A 22,325-nucleotide genomic window follows, 5' to 3' on the forward strand; every position below is an offset into this window, starting at 1 on the left:
ATGAAGAAGACTGGAGAAAAAAAATCCTTGTTTTTATTCTCAGTCATTTGTGGTTTTGGAATGATGGAAACATAACTTATTTTTTGAAATTTCTTGCTTTCCTCTATGATATATCATGTCTGGACATTTAGTTAGGTTAGTTCCTTTATTTTCTAAAATAAGAAAGCTTCATAGTATTTTTTAGGTAAGAGGCTAATCGAAAGCATATTATGTGATACTGCTAGTCAAGTCATTTTTTTTTTAATTAACTTTTATTTTCAGTTCCAGGGTACATGTGCAGGCTTGTTACAGAGGTAAATATGTGCCATGGTGGTTTGCTGCACAAATCAACCCATCACCTAGGTATTAAGCCCAGCAACCATTTAGCTGTTCTTCCTGATGCTCTACCTCCCCACCTCCCCCAAGCAGGCCCTGGTGTGTGTTGCTCCCCTCCATGTGTCCATGTGTTCTCATCCTTCAGCTCCCACTTAGAACTGAGAGCATGCAGTCTTTCGTTTTCTGTTCCTGCATTAGTTTGCTGAGGATAATGGCTTCCAGCTCCATCCATGTCCCTGCAAAGGACATGATCTTGTTCCTTTTCATGGCTGCATAGTATTCCATGGTGGATATGTTCCACATTTTCTTTATCCAGTCTACTGTTGATGGGCATTTGGGTTCATTCCATGTCTTTGCTATTGTGAATAGTGCTGCAATGTACACAAGTGTGCATGCATCTTTATAATAGAATGATTTATATTCCTTTGGGTATATACCCAGTAATGAGATTGCTGGATCAAATGGTATTTCTGAGTCAAATCATTCTCAATCAACATCAGGAATCTCTGGAATGTCCAAGACTTATACTGGGATATGCTGATTCCCTGAGTGCAGGTGGGACCCAGGATTATGTATATCTTATATGAAACACACAGGTAATATGAGGTAGATGACCTGCAGGTCAAAAGTACTGCATCAGGTGGCTCCTATGAGGTCTGAACATCACATATGTAAGGAGGAAATGTATTTTTCCTGTCGTTATTGGAATGGGAAGCACCCCAATATGGAGGTCTGGCAGAGCCATGTGAGGACTCCCCCAGTCATCAATATTCACAACACTGCTGATCACTTCCTTCTCTAAGAAATGCAGGCTTCATTTGGTGTTCAGGACACTACTCTACTGGATTTTTTTTTTTTTTTTTTGAGACAGAGTCTCGCCCTGTCACCCAGGCTGGAGTGCAATGGTGTGATCTTGGCTCACTGCAACCTCTGCCCGCCTGCCTAGTTTAAGAGATTCTCCCACCTTGGCCTCCCAAGTAGCTGGCATTACAGGCACCTGCCATCATGCCTGGCTAATTTTTGTATTTTTGTAGAGATGGGGTTTCACCATGTTTGCCAGGCTGGTCTTGAACTCCTGACATCAGGTGATCCACTCGCCTTGGCCTCCCAAAGTGCTGGGATTACAGATGTGAGCCACCACGCCTGGTCTCTACTGGATTTTCATTCAGTTTCAACAGAAGCTATTTTTCAGCCCCATGCTCCATGATCCTTAACATCTCATAATCTCTAGACAGGAGAGTGTTCTGCATCTGAATTCAGGGGCCTCTCTCTTCTCAACTACACTCACTCTCTAGGGATCTCATCAGGTGTCACAGTTTTAAAAAAATCTTTGTGCTGATAACTTTCAAATTGATATCTTTATAGACTATGCTCCTGAATGCAGATCCAATCATTCAAATATCAATACTCAAAAAATACCTTCCAGTAGCTCCACTTGGAGGTCTCAGAGGCATTTCAAAACTAATGTGTCCCAAAGCAAAATCATGATCCCTATGCACAGCCCACCACCAACACATATCCCACCACACACAGCCCACCACTGACACCCCCATCTCAGTACATGGGAATTGCTCTTTCCAGTTGCTCTGGCCCCAACCCTTGAAGTCATACATTTATTTTCCACTCATATCTCTTGAGCAAATTGTGTTAGCACTACCTTCAAAGTGTAACAGGAATTTAACTGCCTTTTACCACTTCCAATGCTCTGGGCCAAGTGCCAAGGGCTCTCCACTGCCTCCCTAGAGGTTTTTCTGAATACAGCAGTCTGATGATTCTATACTGCCAGACCATGTCACTCCTGTGCACAGAATCTCCTTACTTAGGGTAAAAACCCAGGAGTCTCCTGAATGCCTTGCAACCCGTGCCTCAGTTACCTCCCAGAGCACCTTTCATTTTATCACCTCCACCCCTCAGCCCAGCCACACTGGTTCCCATGCTGTTTCTTGGAGAGGAAAACCGCGATGCTACTGAGGCTTTTCCTCTCCCTTTGCCTAAACGCTTTCCCTGATGTCTCCACGGCTGGCTCCTTTCCTGCTGCAGGTGGTGACCCTATTTAAAATAGCTACATATGCTTTGCTCCATTTACCAAAAAAAAAAAAAAAAAAGTCACCATGATTATGCCTTGCTTTATTATTCTCCAAGCCCTTATTACTAACTGTTATGGTAAATATTGAGTGTCAACTTGATTGGATTGAAGGATGCAAAGTGTTGATCTTGGGTATGTCTGTGAGGGTGCTGCCATGGAGATTAACATTTGAGTCACTGGACTGGAAAAGGCAGACCCTCCCTCAATCTGGGTGGGCACCATTCCAATCAGCTGCCAGTGCAGCCAGAATAAAAGCAGGGAGAAGAACGTGGAAATTTTAGACTGGTTTAGTCTTCTGGCCTACATCTTCCTCCTGTGCTGGATGCTTCCTGCCCTTGAACATCAGACTCCAAGTTCTTCAGCTTTGGGACTCAGACCTTTGAACACAGACCGAAGGCTGCGCTGTCGGCTTCCCTACTTTGGAGTTTTGGGGACTTGGACTGGCTTCCTTGCTCCTTAGCTTGCAGATGGCGTATTGTGGGAACTCATCTTGGGATTGTGTGAGTCAATACTCCTTAGTAAACTCCCCTTTATATATACATCTATCCTATTAGTTCTGTCCCTCTAGAGAACCATGACTAATACACAAACTGACTTATTAGGTACCTTGTTTGCTGTCTGCTTCTACTCACGATAATGAAAGCTCCCTGAGAGGAGGAATGTTTGCTTGTTTTTTCACATCTGTATCTCCAGAGTCCAGAAGAGCACCTAGCACACAGTATGTGCTCAGTAAGCAATTGCTGAATGACTAAATGAAGGACAGGCTTCTAAACGTTAGCTTTGATTTGTAATGTGATATTTCAGTTTCAGGTTCAAACTCTGTCAATCAGAATTGCTAGATCACAAGATCCCAAAGTGAATTGCAAAATCAAAGGAGTGTTCTTCCCAGTTTGAAATAAAATAATCAAAGCAACACCTCTTCCTCTGGTGTAGGAATCAATCCTTAACCTACAAAAGGTAGTTACCAACCTTTCTGGGAGGGAACCCAGTTTACAACTGAATCATCACTTCAAGGCAAGAGAAGAATTAAAATGTGTGAAGATAACAGCCGTTCGTGTTCTCGGCAGTGCACCTGAATGTCTATATGCTGAAAATAAGTAGTCACATGAATATTGCAGATATTCTAGGCTCAGAAGGAAAAGCTCAAAATAATCTCCTCTTCTAAAGAAACTCTAACATTTAAGAAGGTCACTGAATTTGATCATCTTCTTTAATTTATGTTATTCATTACATCATTTCCTGCCCTGGAAAATTTTTCTTAGATGTTATCATAATAATCTAGAATAACATCATCTATTTTATGAAACATTATGAAACATGAAACAACACAATTTATGAAAACAACATTTGAGAAAACAATGCATTAAAAGATATGAATTAATAATATTTTCTTTACATTTTTCTCAAAAGGAAGGCCCATTTTGAGTTTACAATACCAAAATGGCAAACTTCCATTACCAAGATGAGGTACTCCCATCTCTTTCTCCCCCAAAATAATCACCATAAAACTGTAAAACCAGGTCAGGCATGGTGACCCACGTCTGTAATCTTAGTGCTTTGGGAAGCTGAGGCAGGAGGATTGTTTGAGGCCAGGAGCTCAAGACCAGCCTAGGCAATAGAGAAAGACCCTGTCTCTACAGAAAAAAAAATTTAAAATTAGCTGGGGCATGGTGTTGTGTGCCTGTTGTCCTAGCTACTCAGGAGGCTGAGGCAGGAGAACTGCTTTAGTCTGGGAGTTCAAGGCTACAGTGAGGTACGACTGCACCACTGCATTCCAGCCTGGATGACAGAGTGAGATTCTGGCTCTTAAAAAAACAAGAACAAAAAGAAAACAAAACCAAAAGAGAATGGCAGCGATCACCTGTTTGTTGCCGTGATTCTCCTCTGTAAACCAGCCATTCATTTATCCATTTATTCACTATGGGGTTCAGGTGAGACAGGGTCAATCCAGTTTCTCTAATCTGAAGCATTTTACTCAGTCCTAACAAGTTTCTATATTTAAGTCATTCTCTGCCTTGAGAATTGGTTCCCTACTTTATGAAGCAAGGTATATTCATTCGGCTGAATTATACAGAATGTTTTCTTTCATTATGCATGATATTTTAATTGTTTTAGAATTTTGAAATGTAGTTGGAGATTTCCATGTGAAATTTATATATACACACACACACACACACACACACATATATAGATGTACATATGCATAAATAGACAGTGGCTGATGAGAGCCAGAGAGTCAGAGAGGGAAACTCTATACGTTATTATAAAGCCCTAAGGAATTTTACAACTTATTTCACCTTTTTTTAACTGGTGAGGGTTTTAGGGGTCAGAGAGGTAAAGATATATGTCCAAGGTCATTCACATCATTGATGGTAGAACAAGGAGCGTGAGAACAAAAAGGAAAGGAGAAAAATGGGGTTGAAGGTCTAACAATACACACCTCTACATGCCACACTCTACATATATATTCCACCATCATCATAAGGGACAATATCCCTACAGAATGTAAAAATTCAAAGCCTTTTAATGGGAAAAGTGTCTGTTACAATAGGCTAGTGCAGGCATTGATAGGCCTTTTCTGGAAAGGGCCAGATAGTAAAGATTTTAGGCTTTGCGGACCATATGGTCTCCGTTACAATCACTCAACTCTGCCCTCATAGCTCAAAAGCAGCCACAGACAATATGTAAACAAATGAGTGTGGCTATGTTCCAATAAAACTTTATTTGCAAAACTAGGTTGCAGGCCAAATTTGGACCCTGGGCCACAGACTGCTCTCCCCTAGTTGGGAGAATTTCAAAAAGTGTGAAACCATTAGGTTTAGGAAACTCGACATGAGCACTGTTTATCCCTAATTTTACAAACATACAGCTGTATTTTGTCTATTAAATGTTAACATTATTGTTCTTATTTTAGAGATGGGGAAATTGAGGATCACAGTTTGATTCACTACTTCAAGAGCAGAGTTTGATTTACTACCTCTTCAAGTGAGAGGACGGGAGTCACACCACAAGACCAGTGCTCTCCTAACTCTTCCTCTGAGTCTCAAATCCGGGCATTTTCCCCCAGCTCACTTCTCTTTCTGTTTGATGCCAACTCCCTCCTTATGATCTTCACAATTATCTGCAGAAACACACTGCAGAGAGCAAGCACATTTTCAGAGATAACTGAAATAGGAAGGCTGTATTAGCTCCTTCTACGCTATACAATTAGTGTGATTACCAACGTAAAATATGCTAAATATTTAGCATGTATACCCAATTTCAGCCTTGGGGAAAAATAGTTCCTTTTATTGATCATCACATGTGGTGCTTTCAGGAGAGAAAGATGGAACATTTGGATTTCAGAAAGATAAATTTCAGGTTTCATCACTTAACCTCTTGTGTTTCATGCCACAAACAGGCAAAGTAACAAGCACGAAGGTTTGACACAATGGAAAGACTTTGAGCCTATGTTGGGTAAAGTGACAATAAAATCACTTATCACCCTTGGAGAAATGCAGGCCTATTATTGCACTGACATGAATCTCATGGGAAAAGACCACTTCTGCTTGTCCCAGCAGAAATGCCATCACTTTTTCTGAGGCAGGCTCCTCTAGGTTTAAGACAACACTATTTGTTAAATACAGAAACCCATGAGGCCATAAAGAGAGCAACGATTATAGATCATCATAAAGAAACATGCACATGTGCACATGGAGAACAATACCTATTTCAAGAAAATGAATGTTGATTTTACTTATTTCATTTCTACCAATAATGTCTATAGATTAAACTTCGCACTGAAACGCATCGTAAGAACACCTCATAAGGTATACTTATGGTATATACTTGATGTAACTTTGGTCAAGTGCAGTTATATTTTAAAAACAATAATATAACTGTGTCACAAATTTTTCAACTAAATAGAAGTTTGCTTCTAATAATATTTAAACCTTTTTTTTTTCTTTCCAGACTTGGCAGTTGGGGTAGTGTTCCTTCTCCCTTAAAAAAAAAAAAAAAAACTTAGCAAAGCTGCTGAAGCTACACTGCAGGCAAATTTCCAACTATTAAATAGTTTCAAGACATATGTACAGCCAAGCCTTTTGCCCATTGGAAATGGCACATCCCGAGCAGCTGTGGAACAGAGTAAAAAGTCATGGGTCCCCACGGGGCAACAGGGAACTTTATTACCATCAGTGATGTCTGCTCTAGTTTTACTGACACTCTGTAATGCATGCATGGAATAACATCCAGTGTGATACTTATATGCTGTGAAAACAATGCTGTCTGCTTCCTTTTCCTTTGTAATGTATCCTATGCACATGGAGAAATAAGGAGAAAAAGATGGATGAAGAACTTGGAATTTAGAGGGAAATGAATATAATTACTAAAAGATAATATGCTAGGTTAAGGATAATTTAAGTTGGATTTTTATGTTTCTTCATAAGATCCCTTAAAAGTGTGTTATTTTGTGATGTCAAATTGATATTGACTAATTTCAAATGAACAAACATGCTTGCCCGCTTTTGGCAACATATCAAAAAAATGAATTTGGATTTTGCCTTATACAATCCACAAAATCAGAACTCTTCCTTCTTTTACTACCCATATTGACACATAGATGTAGTCACAGTAGCCAGAAACAAACACATTATTTCCCAAATTCAGCAAACTGGTAAATACTATTTTGTAATAGGTAGTAGCTACTTAGCAATATATATTTCCAATCCTAAGCATGCAATATTCTGTATTTTTGTATTTTGTAATTTTGTATTTACTTTATTTGTAAAAATACGAATGTTTATTTGTAAAATAACTATTTTTACTCATTTGATAAATATCAGCAATATCAAGGAAAGGTTAAACACCAATTTACTGAAAAAGATAAGCAACTGCAACATGGAACCCAAAGGTGTTTTTATATTTGTAACCCTGACTCCAAATTGGTCATTCCCAAAATCTGGGCTCTCTGTTGGTTAGACATTAGTGGTCTTCTCATTCCAAGAAGTGAACAATAATGTAAAGCTCGTCAGATTTTGGGAAATGAGAGAGGTGAAAATAAAAGAAACTAGAAAGGGATGCCTGTGTCTGATTATTAACTTTGTACCACAGAGGAAGAAGATTAGGAATATTTAGTAATGTGGGAATTCCTTTCATGGTTTCACCACATTTTATTCATGAAACTATTAATATATTTATTTTAAACCATAATTCAAAATGTATTAGATCCACTCTGTAACAGGAATCACGCTGATGTTGAGTTAAACAAGAGGTAAACAACAGATGTTTTCAGGGTCCCACCCTGACTTTCTTGTGCTAGGCTGTTTCAGGGCACACCAGCTCAACTTCTGAATGCCCTCCCACACCTCCTCACCTAAGGCTGTGTCTGGGCTCAGAGCAAGCTCCGCCAGCATGCAGACCAGATACGCTAGGAACAGCTGCAGACAAAGACTGACTTGAACACCCTTAACCCCCCTCCGGCGAGGAGTTCTGAGGTGTGTGTGCTTCACGCTAGCTCCCTGAGTGCCCCGTGGAGAGGAAGCTTAGGTTGCCTATGGTAAATAATTCACCCTTTATTGTATTCCTTCTACACCCTGTCCTACTTCCCTTCTTACCTACCACATTCCTGGATCACTTCCTAAGTAAACTGCTCACACTCAAAGCCTTCACTTGGATCAGGTTCTGAAGGTGTCTGATATTTGATGGGCAATCTCTATTTGTTGAAATCTGTGTTTCAAAGCAGCAAATATCAACTTATGTAGGAATATGCAGACATATCAACATCTTGTGCTCAGAGGTTTCATGTTGTTTGTTCCAAATGGAATGGGATAGAAAACTTTAGGTAGACCCCCAGGAATGACCTGTGAAGGTAACTTACTATGTGCAAAGATGCAGTCCCACATTCTAAATAAAGAGACAAAAAGTAGAAATGAGCACTAGGCATTAATCTATTAAACTATTATGCATCTTTAATTTCAAAGCCAATTTCCCGTCTCAAGTATCAGGAAGAAATACAGTATTTAAGTAGGCAAATATAAAAATTTAAGTAGGCAAATATAAAAATTATCCAAAACTCTTAAAAAATTAATGATTTTGCCCATCCTATATTTATGCATTTGTTCTGGGAGGGGTAAGAGTTAGCAATAAAAATACTCAGAAATGGTATTCCCCAGGAAAAGGAAAAGCATGAAACTAATTTACTAATCTATGAATAACTTAGAATTTTCTATAAAAATAGTTATGTTGAGTTAGGTCTAAGTTATGGGAAAATAAATGAGTTAAGAAGAAATTAAATAGCAGTCAATGCATTTTGCCAAACACGGACTAATTTTGTGTTTTAAAATAACTATAAAGAAGATAAGGACAAGAAGTTTGGCTTTTCCATGAAAATCAGTTTTATAGTCCATGAATCCTATGCAGTGAGCCTAAACTAACTGGAACTCATTTTATCTATTTTTGCTGTTTAATTTTACTTTTATTTGCTGAGATATTCATGGTAGATGAAAAAAACAAAAATAAAAACCCTTCCTGCTTTCCTTGACCCAGCCTTAAGTTATCAACACTGTCTCTCTACCCAAACCAAATACACTAGATAATTGCTTACTCCTTGCACAGACTACTACCTTGGAAGTGGTGACTGTTTTTTAAAAGTAATTTTAAACCACTGGAAGACTGGCACAGTTTCAGTTCTGGAGCAAACAGGGATAAATGGACATTTATTGAATGAAAATGCACCATTTTTTGAAACACCACAGTCATTGCAGTTATTATGAAAATGTTGTTCTATCTCTCACGTTGACAAATACACCTGATATGGTTTGGCTGTGTCCCCACCGAAATCTCAACTTGAATTGTATCTCCCAGAATTCCCACATGTTGTGGGAGGGACCCAGGGGGAGGTAATTGAATCATGGGGGCAGGTCTTTCTCGTGCTATTCTAGTGATAGTGAATAAGTCTCACGAGATCTGATGGGTTTATCTGGGGTTTCTGCTTTTGCTTCTTCCTCATTTTCTCTTGCTGCCACCATGTAAGAAGAGTCTTTTGCCTCCCACCATGATTCTGAGGCCTCCCCGGCCATGTGGAACTCTAAGTCCAATTAAGCCTTTTTTGTTCCCAGTTTTGGGTATGTCTTTATCAGCAGCATGAAAACAGACTAATACAACACCCAAAATTTATATTTCCATATGTCTCAATTTGAGGTGCATCCCAAATGTTAGTTCTTGCAGTCTTACAAACCAAAAATGTAAGCACTGAATTCATAGTAGATTCCATTATGTTTTCCGTAAAGATGCATCACAGAATTATGGGAGTTTAACAAATCAGTAAAACGGTGGAAGACACTCCCTCCAGGATATGTCTAAAGGAGACTTAACCAGTACACTAACAAGATGCTGCCACATCTTTCCCTACCTTTCTCAAGCTCATCAAATGTAGAAAAGAGCCTCACTGGGAAAAAATGTCTTTAACAACTTTTTTGAAATATGTAATTTTCATACCATAAAATCCTCTCATCTTAAGTGCTCACTGACATTCTTATACTTACTGTGTCGTGTAACTATCACCATCACCGGGTTCTAGAATGAGTCCATCAACCCACAAAGATTGATCCTTCATCCCTTACTGAGAAAATTTAAAGGTAGAAACAACAACACAACATTTTCTGTCTTTACCTTCTCTTTTTATTACTCATGTTTCATTTCCTCATATATTGAACAAGGATTTGTTGAGCAGCTACTATGTGTCAGGTACTGTTCTAGGCAGTGGGAATAAGAAGTAAAAACGAAAACATATCTGGTCTTATGAAACACAGAAACAGACACACACATTCATCCTAATTGGATGCAAGGAGAAACAGTGGACAAGATTAACAAGCAAAATACTAAGGCAAGGTAGACAGTCATAACAGAAAATAAGAACAAAAATACAACACGGGCAACGTGGATTTGTTTGCTTGTTTGTTTATACATACAAGTAGCATGGCTAAAGATAGTTTTGCTGGAATAGAGATATTTGTATAAAGAAGGTGAGCCAGCGAGCCTTTCAACAATCTGAAGGAAGAGCATATCCCCAGTCCAGGACCAAGCAAATGCCAATATCCTGAAGCAAGGGAAAGATTATAGTATTCAGAGAACACAGAGGAGCCTAGCATGTTGAACAGGAAAACAGGGAGGGTAGCGATGAAGTCTAAGAGGAAGGAGAAAGGGGGGGTCAACTGGGTCTTAAAATCCATTGTAAAGAACATGGCTTCTACTCTGAATCAGATGGGGGAAGCTGCTGGGACACGTTGAGCAAAAAACTGTCGGGAAGTGGCTCAGATTTTAGTAGGATCACTCAGGTGGCTGTGTTGAGAGAGGACTAAAAAGGAGGGGATCCAGAAGTGGAAATCCGGAAGCAGGGATGAGAGGCCTGGGTCTGAAACCCAGGATCCGGAAGTGGGGATCCGAAAGCAGGAATGAGGGGCCAGGATCAGGAAACAGGAATCCAGAAGCCTTAAGGCAGAAGCCAGGAGGCAGAAGTGGGGATGTGATTAGGAAGCTAATACAATTCCCAGTTAAAGACAGAACTGAGCGGATTAGGGGAAACACAGGGAAAGGTGAATCAAGGCAGATCTGAGGATTTGCGGTGGCTTGTAGAAAATGTTTAGAGTGGAGAATGACTGCAGGCCTCTTTTGCCACAAACTGCTGCAAGAGCAGCATTGCCGATTACTCAAATGGAGGTTATTGAGAGAAAGAGTGCTTAATGGAAAAGTCCTTTATTTCCTTGGGGATGCTCGTATTTCCAGAAAGAAAGTAATCATTTGTCGATCACTGTGACTGCTATGCTTTTGGCCTTTTTTTTTTTTTTTTTCCAAATAGGCTTTTCTAAGGAATAGATCAAGTATCAAGCTACAGGATACTCCCACGCTATAGGACTGCAGTTCAGATACATGGGTAATAAAAGAGGCAAAAGACACAGAATTAACTTTATTTCTACCTTTAAATTTTCCTGGTAAGCCATGAAGGATCTTATTGGGGTGATGCACTCATTCTAAAACTAGATGATGGTGATGGTTGCACAAGTCAGTAAATACTAAAAATCACTCAACTGTACACTTAAAATAAGTGATTTTTATGGTATAGAAATTATATTTCAATAAAGTTATTTAAAACATTTTTCCCAGTGAGGCTCTTTTCAACGTTTGGTGAGAATGAGAAAAGTGTGGAAAGATGTTGTCCCACCTTGTTAGTGATTAAATCTGCTTTAAAGATATCATAGAGGGAATGTCTACCACCCTTTGGCTGATATGTTAAACTCCCGTCATTCTAGGACTCATCTTCACTGAAAATATAATGGAATCTTCCATGAATTCTGTACAGACATTTTTGGTTTGTAAAATTGCAAGAACTAAAGTTTGGGATGCTCCTCACAATGAGACATATGCGATGTGCATTTTGGGTATATTTGTAACAGTGACAGAACAACATTTTAATGAAAACTGCAATAGTTGCATTATCATTCAATAAAAGTCCACTTAAATTTGGGAGATGCAGCTTCCATTCTAGATTATAAGTTGCTCCGATATACTAGGAAGTGTCAGGACAGCTTGGCCTTCCTACTTTCAGTTAGCACCCTCATGACCCTGGGGCTGTCACAGGATCTCTGCCCAGATCCTGAGGATCTTGTGATAGTAAGGCTCTGTAACAAATCATGAGAGCAAAACCACCTTGGTCACCTCCACTAGGCAGGAGGTGCCACTGCAACTCTTACAGGAAATTAATTCAGCATCTGTCTCTAGAGGCTGAGAACCACTTCTGTCTGAGGTCTGATTTTGCAGTCTTATTCACAGAGCACCAGCTCAAATCCTGCAGGCAACTGAACAGATGGTAATATATTTTGACCAGAACATCTCTGGATCGCATTTGAACCATGAAACTCAAGGTGAAGCATTCTGAGGCTTTTTATTGATAAGTACCTCCTAACCCACAATTAATTATTTATTTCACTTGCCTCTCTAAATTTTCAAATCACTTGGAGACAGAGTCTTAAGACAAGCTTTGATGTCTTTATTTACAATTTCACTTTAAAGTTTGCTTAGTTCATGAATTTGCCTCCCTGGGGAGAAAAAAAAAGTGTTTTGTTTGTTTGTTTGTTTTAAAAAAAGAGGCTTTTAAATGTAAGGTTACAGTATTTGTTAATGTCCCAATAAATAAATTTACTTAAAATAAAATAAATTTAAATTAGCTTCTGTGTAAGAAGATGACTTGTTATTAGTAAGAGACTAATGTAACTAATCTGTATCATGAAACCAGATCCTTATAATTAGTCAAGCAGATGTCTAATTAATTTGGAAGGTACACAGCCATATGGATGCAACTAGAAAAATAAACTTGAAGATATTATTAATACCTGGTCAAATTATGTCCTTCAACCGTCACAGATTAACCACAAATGTAACACACTGTTGATCTGATTACACAGAGGTTTTAAAATATGAAGGCAGTCAGAACTGAACAAAATTATAGCAATGATTAAATGACTCAGGAGGGGTTTAAATTCTAGATGTTATGAAGCAAACGTAGGAGTCAAATTCACTTTCAATTTAACAATCATTTCAAGAAAGGCTATTTTGTCTAGAATAGCTAAAATTCAGTCTTTGAAAATCAATTGAATGGTGTTTGATACAGAATATCTTAAAGCAAAAACTCAACAGATGTTGATAATGAAAACCCCCTCGCCACTTCAAAGTTTAAAAAAACTCCCTTATGTTATCTTCTATGATATACTGCAGGTAAAATTCCAATTTTGTCCTTAGCCATAAATGTACATGGTACCTTCAAACACATCTGGTCCCATTCTCTAAAACAGCAAAGCCACCTGTTGACTAACTATAAATATGAACATAGAGACAGTGAATCTGCATTCCATGTGTGCCTGGGAGCAAGGATAGTATTCTGTGTCTGGGAAGAAAAGGAAGACTGACCTTTGGAAGAACGGAAGTGTTTGCTGGGGGCAGTGAAGCCTCGAGTTCCATGCACATTCACAGCAGCCACTCGAAACTGGTACCATCGGCTGGGTCTTATGTCAGTCAGTTGAACTCGCTCGTCTGTGGTCTGAGGGGACATGTCACAGAGCACAGGGAACATGTCACTTTTTATTCCGACATGTTAGTTGGATCTGTTTAGAAAAATACACTAACCCATCAGCCAATGCAACTCAGTCTGTCTTCCCCCTGATAAGAGGGGCTTATCATGCCCAGTTATGAAGAGAGCTGTCAGGGAACAAAGAACCACTGATATTTCACCCCAAAGAATTAAACATCTCTTGAAGTCAAAACCTTATGACAAGAGCTTGGGCTATTTTTAAATCTGGTGACTAATTACAGCATTTGAGATATTCAATCAATAGAGAATATTTATGTATAGTAATTGTTACATTACAGCAAGAAGATGAAATCATCTTCAGATTATAGAAAGAAAATGTCTTTTTAACTCACATGCCAAATATAACTGTAAAATAGGTATAACAACCCACATGCAACCCACTAGCAATTTCTGGAAGTAAAGTATAACCCAAGCCACTGTTTAAAAATCTCTTGAGTAAGTCACATAACATCTATGAAGAACCAGTCCTGATCTAAAAGGGTGAGATGTGTTAGCATATATTTGTTCAATAAAATGCCCAAAAGGAAAAAAATAGACACTGGGGAAGATCAGAAGGTTTTGCTGTCTCTAGTGCTACAATTTTAAGATATCAAATAACTTTAACAGTCTTCATACTATATACCTGCTTTCAACAATGTTCTGTGTTTTGTTTCCATTGGTAGATCTGAAAACCTTTGCCTTGAATTCCAAGAAATAACCATCTACAGTCTATGCCCTCATCTACACCAGGTGCCGAACTCAACTTGGATCTGTGGATGAAACTAAGGAAACAGGATTGGATTTGAACACTCCCAAACTTCAGGTTATAATAACCTCAGCTTAAAATAACTTAATGTGAAAATGACTGTCATGTTTACATCAATATCTAAAAGAAGCTGAACATTTCTGAGATCAAAGGAAGAATATGAACTCTTACATGTGGCTTTCTACCTGATTTAGCAGACTTTGAGAAAACACTTTCAACTTCATCATTTAGAGTTTCAGCTGCGAATTTAAAAAGCTTAAAGTCAGCATGGTATCCACAGCGTTTAGCAGAGAAGGAAGTACTACATGTAGCATTAACAGTAAAAAATAATACCAGCAACAATAATAAAAGAGCTTTTCACTTTCCAAAAATCTTTTGGAGATAAAAGAGATGATCTTATTGCTGGTTACTTTCATAATCTTTAAGTAATTTGGAAAAATTACAAATGAATCTGTACCACGTTTTATGAAAGCATGCCGTGTAAATCAAATGGAATTTCAGGCTGTATTCTGATTAGCTTTATGTTTTACTGAAGCAAATTTTTTTATATAAAATATAGGTATAGAATAGAATTACTAAATTTATTTGACTAGGTTTTTTTTTCTAATTTAATGTTGTGTTTTTACATCAAACTTCTTATTTATTTTGGGGTCTTTACATTGTTTTATATTAGTGCTTAACCCCTTTGAGATACTGCTATTTAGAAGATATTCTTCTTCCAAACACCTAAATATTGACATTTATTTTACATTTACTGAAAAAAAAATAGGAATCTAGTCCTTGGAAAAAATGATCTAATCAACATAAGGTGAGATTTTTTTTCCTATAGACATAGATGTGGAGAAGGCATTTTAGTTGTCTAAAGGCATGAAACAGTTTCACATTCAGAATCTGTTACTTTTTATATCCATGTAGGGTTTGTGTGTGTGTGGGGGGGGGGTAGCAGCTGGTACTGGATTTAACAGCTCTTAAAAAGAAAGAAAATATTTTGCTTTTCTCATCAACAAGACAGAAGAGGAGGAAGCACTCTCTGGGAGTGTTGCCATGCAGGTGGTATATCAGTTTTTAAGTTGACTAAGACAAAGAAGAAAGCACTTAGTGAAGATTTATGTGCTGCTGGCTATGTCCCACTAAGTAATTTTGTGATACAAATCTTTTGCCATGCTCCTAAAGTCTGTGGGTGGAATAAAGGTGTAAATGCAGGAGAAACAGAAGAGAAGGCATTTAGATTATTAAATGTCAAATTAGTCCTTATAATGTTGCATTTCCCTTACTCTAGTTGGCTTTGAGTTTAGCTGAGGAAAATGTGGTTCTTGGAGAAAATACATGTGAATAATCAGGTTATAAAATTATCTCCCTTCCATGTGTATTTGAACAAATTAAGCCAATGGTCGAGTTTCTGAGCACATTCGTTTGTATCTATGAACCTCATCCTCTCTTTAGAAGACCCCATGATGTTCATTTCATATCTGAGTAATTTATTTCTGTAGTCAAGCTATTTTGAGGCATAGCAAGTTAATTTTTTGTGCATAGCTATGTAGCAGACACTACCTCCAGGATGAAAATCAAAGTCTATATGAGGTTCTTACCTGGGCCACTGTCTGCCAGTGAGTGGCATCATCTTCGCTAGGATGGATTCCATAATTCCATCTTCTTTGTACCACATAGATCACAGGCTCAATAGAAATATTGAATTTCGAGGACCACTTAACCTCCAGCTGTCCAGACTGCAGTTCTGTAAATCGTAACTCTTTTCTGGGCTTCAGGGGGACACCTGAAACAGGACCGTATCAATTAAAACAATCTGCGTGTGACTCAAATTGAAGTAAAAGTTGAGGAAGAACAAATATGGAAGAGATGAATCTGATCTGATGACAACTGAGATTTCCTTTCATAAAAGTGGCCTCTCCATACAGGGTTTCACATCTGAAGTCTTCTGACACTCAGTTCAGCTATTTGCTCCTTTTTCTTTTAACTTGTCTTTTTTTCTTTTTTTTTAATAAGACAGTCTAAATTGGTTCCTGATTCTGTAACAAGTGGCTTATTCCCTAGTAATCTCTAGAGCAATCATTTCATGTGCATTTTTTTGAATAAATCATGTTACAAGGTTGTTTCACTTGAGGTTAACATGGAATTCACACTAGGAGATCATTATAAAGAGTTTCAAGTCATTTTCCCATTTTTTATCATGCTCTGTGTCTATTGATATATCCTAAGGTCATTATAACATGGTTTCCAGATTTGATCTTCCTTCTTTCTCAGGGAGTTTTTCATTTAAGGAAAACACTGCAAAGCAAAATCTCTTCATGTGAAATCTCCTAAGAGTGATTTCCAAAGTTCAAGTCTTTTGGATTCCGCAATCAATTGCTCAAGCATTCCCCTATATATAGTCTTAATGGCTTAACATTGGAAAATAATGAATTTATAATGTTTGGTTTTGGCATGAGTGAGTGCGCTGCTTCAAAAGTTTCTCACAGGTGTTTCATTTTAAAGTAGTTAATCATTCTGATTTCTTTATCGCCTTCTGTACATGCAAGTTGTCTGGCAACTGATACATTGAAGAACCACAGTTCAAAATAGCAGGCATTTCAGAAAGGGAATTTGTAAAGAAATTTGTAATACTAATAGAATATGCAAAACTAACTGAATGAAATAGAATCTATGGCTCCATGATGGTGAATGCCATCAACACCAAGAGCACCAATTACCATTAATAGCATTTTCTGTACACAATGGTCATTTGCTGAAAGCATTGAAAACTCATTTTAAAAGCTAGTTAAGAATGCTCTATTTCTTCTTCCATTTTGTAAGTTTAAACACAGAAGAAACTGGAAAATGTGCAAACACCAAATGCAAATAAGGTTTGATGCATGTTGACATGGTTGAATTTCAACTCCTATTTCATTTTGATCTTAATTCATGGTAAGTCTTGTTTAAGAAAATTTTAAAGTCATCAAATATTTGGATGGATGGAATTGAATAATTTTTTTAAAGCATATTTATATATGGTCAAAAGTCATTAATCTAAAAAAAGCTATTTTCTGGAGAAAATGTTTACCATACCTATTGCAGTCTCCTTTATTACTGATGGGTCATGGCTGAGTAGTGACCTTTAGTTTACAATAAATTTGTCTCATCTGATCCTCACTGTGAGTTTGTGAAGTGGGTAAAGGGTTAATTATCTACATGTTGAATAGGAGATAACTGAATCTAAGGAATATTAAATTAGTTGCCTGGGACTACAATCTGATCTCAGGTTTCTCTCTGAATTATCTGCTGCTTTCTACATTTCATATTAGAAAAGGCCACATAGAGAGATAGAGAAAAGAGATGGTTTTGATAGATATGCAAATCCCTTGGACATTCTTATTCTAAGATCCTCAGCTTTCCTGGTGGATCTGGAACTTCACCAAGTCAGTCTTTGACTCCTGTTCTGCCATGACATGCATTTATTTCAAGCTTGTATTGTAAACTTTTCATCTCAGTGCATAACCATAGCAATGGGGGTACCTAGACTTGGATGATTAGCATACTGCTGCTAAGCAAATGTTTTTCCAGTCTATCTCTAATCCCTGGCTAAGCTGCAGACCATCTTTTCCACCTGCCTGCTGAATTTCTCTGTCCCAGATATGCCCCTTCTCCTGGGATATCTATCTTTATGACAACTTTATTCTTTAGGATGTCTAAGGGATCTTAGAACCTTTTTGATATGTTCTTGCAGCTAACAACATTTAGTTGTCTTACTGCATAGTACATTTTCAAGAATTATCAAATCATTCTGTCTCCATGATGGCCACCTGACTTTACTCCCTTCCTTGTTCCGACCTTTCAACCTATTTCCCTGCATCTCAATCTCTTTTTCTACTGTCCCCTTATTGGTACTTTGGGGTTATTTTTCTAACGTAGAAGCGAGGTTCTCTCCTTCAGCTTCCCAAACTCTTTAATTGCATCCCATTCTCTATAGAATGAAGGGAAACTTCTTGGCATCCCCTTCAAGGCATCCTTCTTCATAATTGGCTACCATTTATTTGTCAATCTATCTCCTGGTACATCTTTAATTTTTTGTCACAGATATTATCTTTAAACCCAGCTTTCCTACAAACACACTGCCAGGTACTTAATAATACCATGGCCTGTTTATGGTTTTTTTGTTTGTTTGTTTGTTTGTTTTCATTCTGAAATGTCTTGCCTTCTGCTTTCTAACTGTAGGCCCTTGAATATTTCCAGGCTCGGACCAAATGCCACCCCTCTGTGACACTTCCCCTAAACTTCTCAATTGGAAATAAAGGCTTTATTCTTTTGCCTCCCTTCAATGTTGAGCCTGTAACTGTCAAGACATGCATTTAACTGCCTCTTGCTGCAGCAAATTCATTTAATGATGCCTGTCTTTCCATTAAGCCACAGCCCCCAGAGGTCAAAAACCATGTCTCCTTCATTCCCGCACCTCACAATGTCCCAGAAGAGAACATTCTGCAATAGCAAATGTTCAATGAACAGTCAATGTTTGCTGAACTAATAGCCAAACCCACTTTCTTATTCTTCACTCAAGAATATGTCTGTGGAAATAAGAGACTAGTGCAACATTTATGCAAACCACTGCAACAATGGTAATCCCTACTCTGTTTGAAAGTCACCTAGGGAAGGGTGAAGATTTATCATAAGTATTCTGTACTGCCATCTTTATCATATATTGTTTCAAGCAACTCAGATCTCTTTTCCAGCATGGTCTTATTACTCACATGTACATTCACTCTGTTTTTTAAAAAGATAAATACCAGAAAATAAAGCAATGCCAAAATGTTTACAAGATAGAACGTTTTTATTACACTGACCATAGGACTTTCCCATTAAAAAGAAAAAAAAAGACCAATTCCTGATCAGAGAGAAAACCCAAAGTTAATTGATTTTAATAGAAGCAGCTCTGTATGTTTTGTGTCAAGAAAAAAGCCACCAAAATTTGTTCAGAGTGATGAAAAACCAATCTCAACAAGGTGATCATTTAGTATCATTCTTGCATTGAAGGGTGGCCTGCATATGCCAGACAAATAGTTCTACCGAAGGGGATAAGGCGAGAGAGAGTAGCCGCAGAGAACATTTCATGATTTACTTGATTCCTTGGTGCATAGTAAAAAAAAAATGATGACCAATTCTTCAAACTCATAGAGCACATTCTCCGAGACTTCTGAATCTACCTTTCTCTTTGGCTTTCCAATGTATAATCTTCTAGAGTAAATATAGCTACAGTAAATAGCCTCCGAAGTAACCTGAACTCACCAGAAGCCAATCCAAGCAGCCCAGTGCCCTCGCTGTAAGGTTTTAATCTTGAATAGCATTCAAGGACCAACAGCCTTAATCAAATGTAATGAGCATCAGGGCGATGTCAGTTCAAATTTCTTCATTTAAAAATCTCTTTAATTATTATGAAGCATGACCCTGCAATTTGCATGTTAAGAAATGGTCCATCTGCTTTCCATTAAAGTCAGTTGGCTCCTTTGATTGGAAGTAACTCCAGCGCTCTACTGTAATTGTGTGCAGATGGGGCTCAACCCCCCTCAAGACCTCCAGCCCTCACTGCCGGTGCGCACAGTCCTCACTGGCTGAACCAGCATCCCAACTGCATAACCAGATGTATAGACTGGATCTCTTCTCAATGTGTTTTTTATTATGTAAATGATTAGCATTTTTCTCTTTAAAATTACTTTTGAACAAATTAGTCATCTGAAATCTAAATGATTCTGTTGAAAAATTTACAAACGTTATCGTATGGCAAACTGCAATATGTGACGTCCAGTTTTTTTCTTTGAAATGCAAGAAACATTCTGCTGAAATCAAAGGAACAGAAACCCAATGCTTTTTAAAAATGTTGAAAATATATGGATAGAAAAATCAATTAGGATAAGCAATCTACAGTTGCATACTCATTGTGAGATTTTATTATTACTATTAATTTTTATCATGAATCTAAATGATATAAAAATGTAGCAAGATGTATTGTTCTAGTGATTTAATCACTACTTGATATCTCTCATAAAGGTAATTAGAACTCTAGAATTTGTATTTACATCACATTAAGGCATTGGGCTACTGGATGCAAAATGTTGAAAATTTATTTGTGAGAAGTTGTATAAATCTATTTCCAGAGGTCTGAAGTTTCACTATTTGATATATTAATTATTTGTGGAAATATTAAATTAACTCTATGATCGGGTCTTTTTGAAAAGAAACAGACTGAAGTACAATTAATTCTTGGTTTATCCATGGCAAAAGGAAACTATAGGTCACAAATTAGTCTGAATCTTTACGTTTGTAAAATTTTTTAACTTTTCTTTCTCCCTGCCCAAACCATTTTTGCTACAGTTGGAAGCCAAGAGAGGCAGTGGGATTTGGCAACAAAATAGTAAAATATATAACCCTCTGGAGGAAAGATTGTCTCACCAAGCCATAAAATAGACTTAGAAAGGAAATAGAAATAGAAAGGAAAAAGGAAGTGAGTGCCCCCAAATGCACTCATTTGTATTCTACCTGTAGACTTTCTACAACTATATGAAGTTTTGCATTTCATAGAACTAGTACCAGCAGGCATCTCCAATCATGTTAATATTTCCAAGCCTTCATTTTGATGCTAATAATTTTATTTAAAAAGTAAAAGAAAGGATCTCTGCTGTTTGTTTTAAACTATAGTCTATGAAGGTTAACTTACTTCCAGGCATCAGTTAAGTGCAGTTCTTACAGCATAGCCCAAAATCATATTTTCAAGACACCCATCGCTTTTAAAAACTCAAGTAACCAGTATAAAAAGCTCTTGAAGCTATAAAACCAGTACTTTCTATCTTCCCTTCCACAAACACAGTAGACCAAACAGAAAGTATGTATGAGTTTTTATAATTTAAAAATTTTTTAAAAATTAATTCATTAAGTAATAAAATGAAATATATACAGAGGTTGGTAAATGTCCATTTATTTAAAGGTTAGAAAAACAATCTGCCCACTTAAAGAGTATTGTGAGCATGACAATCTCAGTAATAAACTATTGGACCATGTGGGGGGTTAGTGTCACATGGATCCTTGCACCCCAATGCCCATTATAGATGACAGCAAATAGTAGGCACTCCGTAAATGTGTATTCAACTGAAATGTGTCAATACTTCTCCATCCAAGTGACAGCAGCCCCTTGTAAAGGTAAACCGGGGAAATGTTAAGAAAATGTTATTTCGGATTTCCAAACAGCACTATGCAACATTTTAATACATAAAAAATGAATGAATGAGGAACTTCAGGTTTTCAATATTTATCCCATAGAATGTGGTTCTCCATATAGCACACTCTGTATCTAGTTTTATACACTTCAACTCTACAATGTAAAACAATCCCATGTTATTCATTAGCCTAAAATGATTCATAAAGTAGTGATTTTGTTGGATTAAAAATATTCTATATTGACAAATCTTTTAGTTGGCCTATTAGATAGACAGGTAGATAATAGATTTAGATACATTTTGGGACAGGGTCTCACTCTGTTGCCCAGACTGGAGTGCAGTGGCATGATCATGGCTCATTGTAACCTCGAATTCCTGTGCTCAAATGATCCTCCCACCTCAGTCTCCCAAGTAGCTATGACTACAGGCACATGCCACCATGCCTAGCTAATTTTATTATGTTTGTAGAGATAGGGATATCTTGCCATCTTGCCCAGGCTACTCTTGAACTCCTGCCTCAGCCTCCCAAAGTGCTGGGATTAAAGGGGTGAGCCACTGTGTCAGACCTTAGTTAGCCTATTATATCATAACACAACCATGCCCAGTGAGTGTTTCCATTAGAGATCCATACATTCAAAATAAAAATGACAGGAGAGCTAGCCCAGATGGGAGCAGATGTTAGATCTATTTCTGCTACCTACTACCAAATCACTTAGGCATAGCCTGCAACCTCTGTTTCAGCAGCTGTGAACAGAGAGCAGGACTAGATAATCTCAACCCACCATGACTCCCACTCTTATTAAAGAAAAAAACTACACAGACCTAGCAGAGACAGAGAGAGGGAGGCAATCTTATTTCACA

The 22,325-nt window shown here is 37.7% G+C and overlaps 1 protein-coding gene across 1 annotated transcript in view; it reads right to left on the minus strand.

Annotated features, from left to right (window-relative positions):
* The window catches only part of ANOS1 (anosmin 1), a 203,254-nt gene that overhangs the window by 43,038 nt on the left and 137,891 nt on the right, over nucleotides 1-22,325 (minus strand). Inside the window, exons 5-6 of the mRNA XM_016943751.3 lie at nucleotides 15,858-16,042; nucleotides 13,343-13,472 (exon numbers count right to left, since the gene is read on the minus strand). Of these exons, the coding sequence (XP_016799240.1) occupies nucleotides 13,343-13,472; nucleotides 15,858-16,042 (315 nt within the window). The remainder of the gene's footprint in view (nucleotides 1-13,342; nucleotides 13,473-15,857; nucleotides 16,043-22,325) is intronic.

The sequence above is a fragment of the Pan troglodytes genome, chromosome X (genome assembly GCF_028858775.2).
Source record: "Pan troglodytes isolate AG18354 chromosome X, NHGRI_mPanTro3-v2.0_pri, whole genome shotgun sequence".
NCBI classification, from domain to species: Eukaryota; Metazoa; Chordata; class Mammalia; order Primates; family Hominidae; genus Pan; species Pan troglodytes.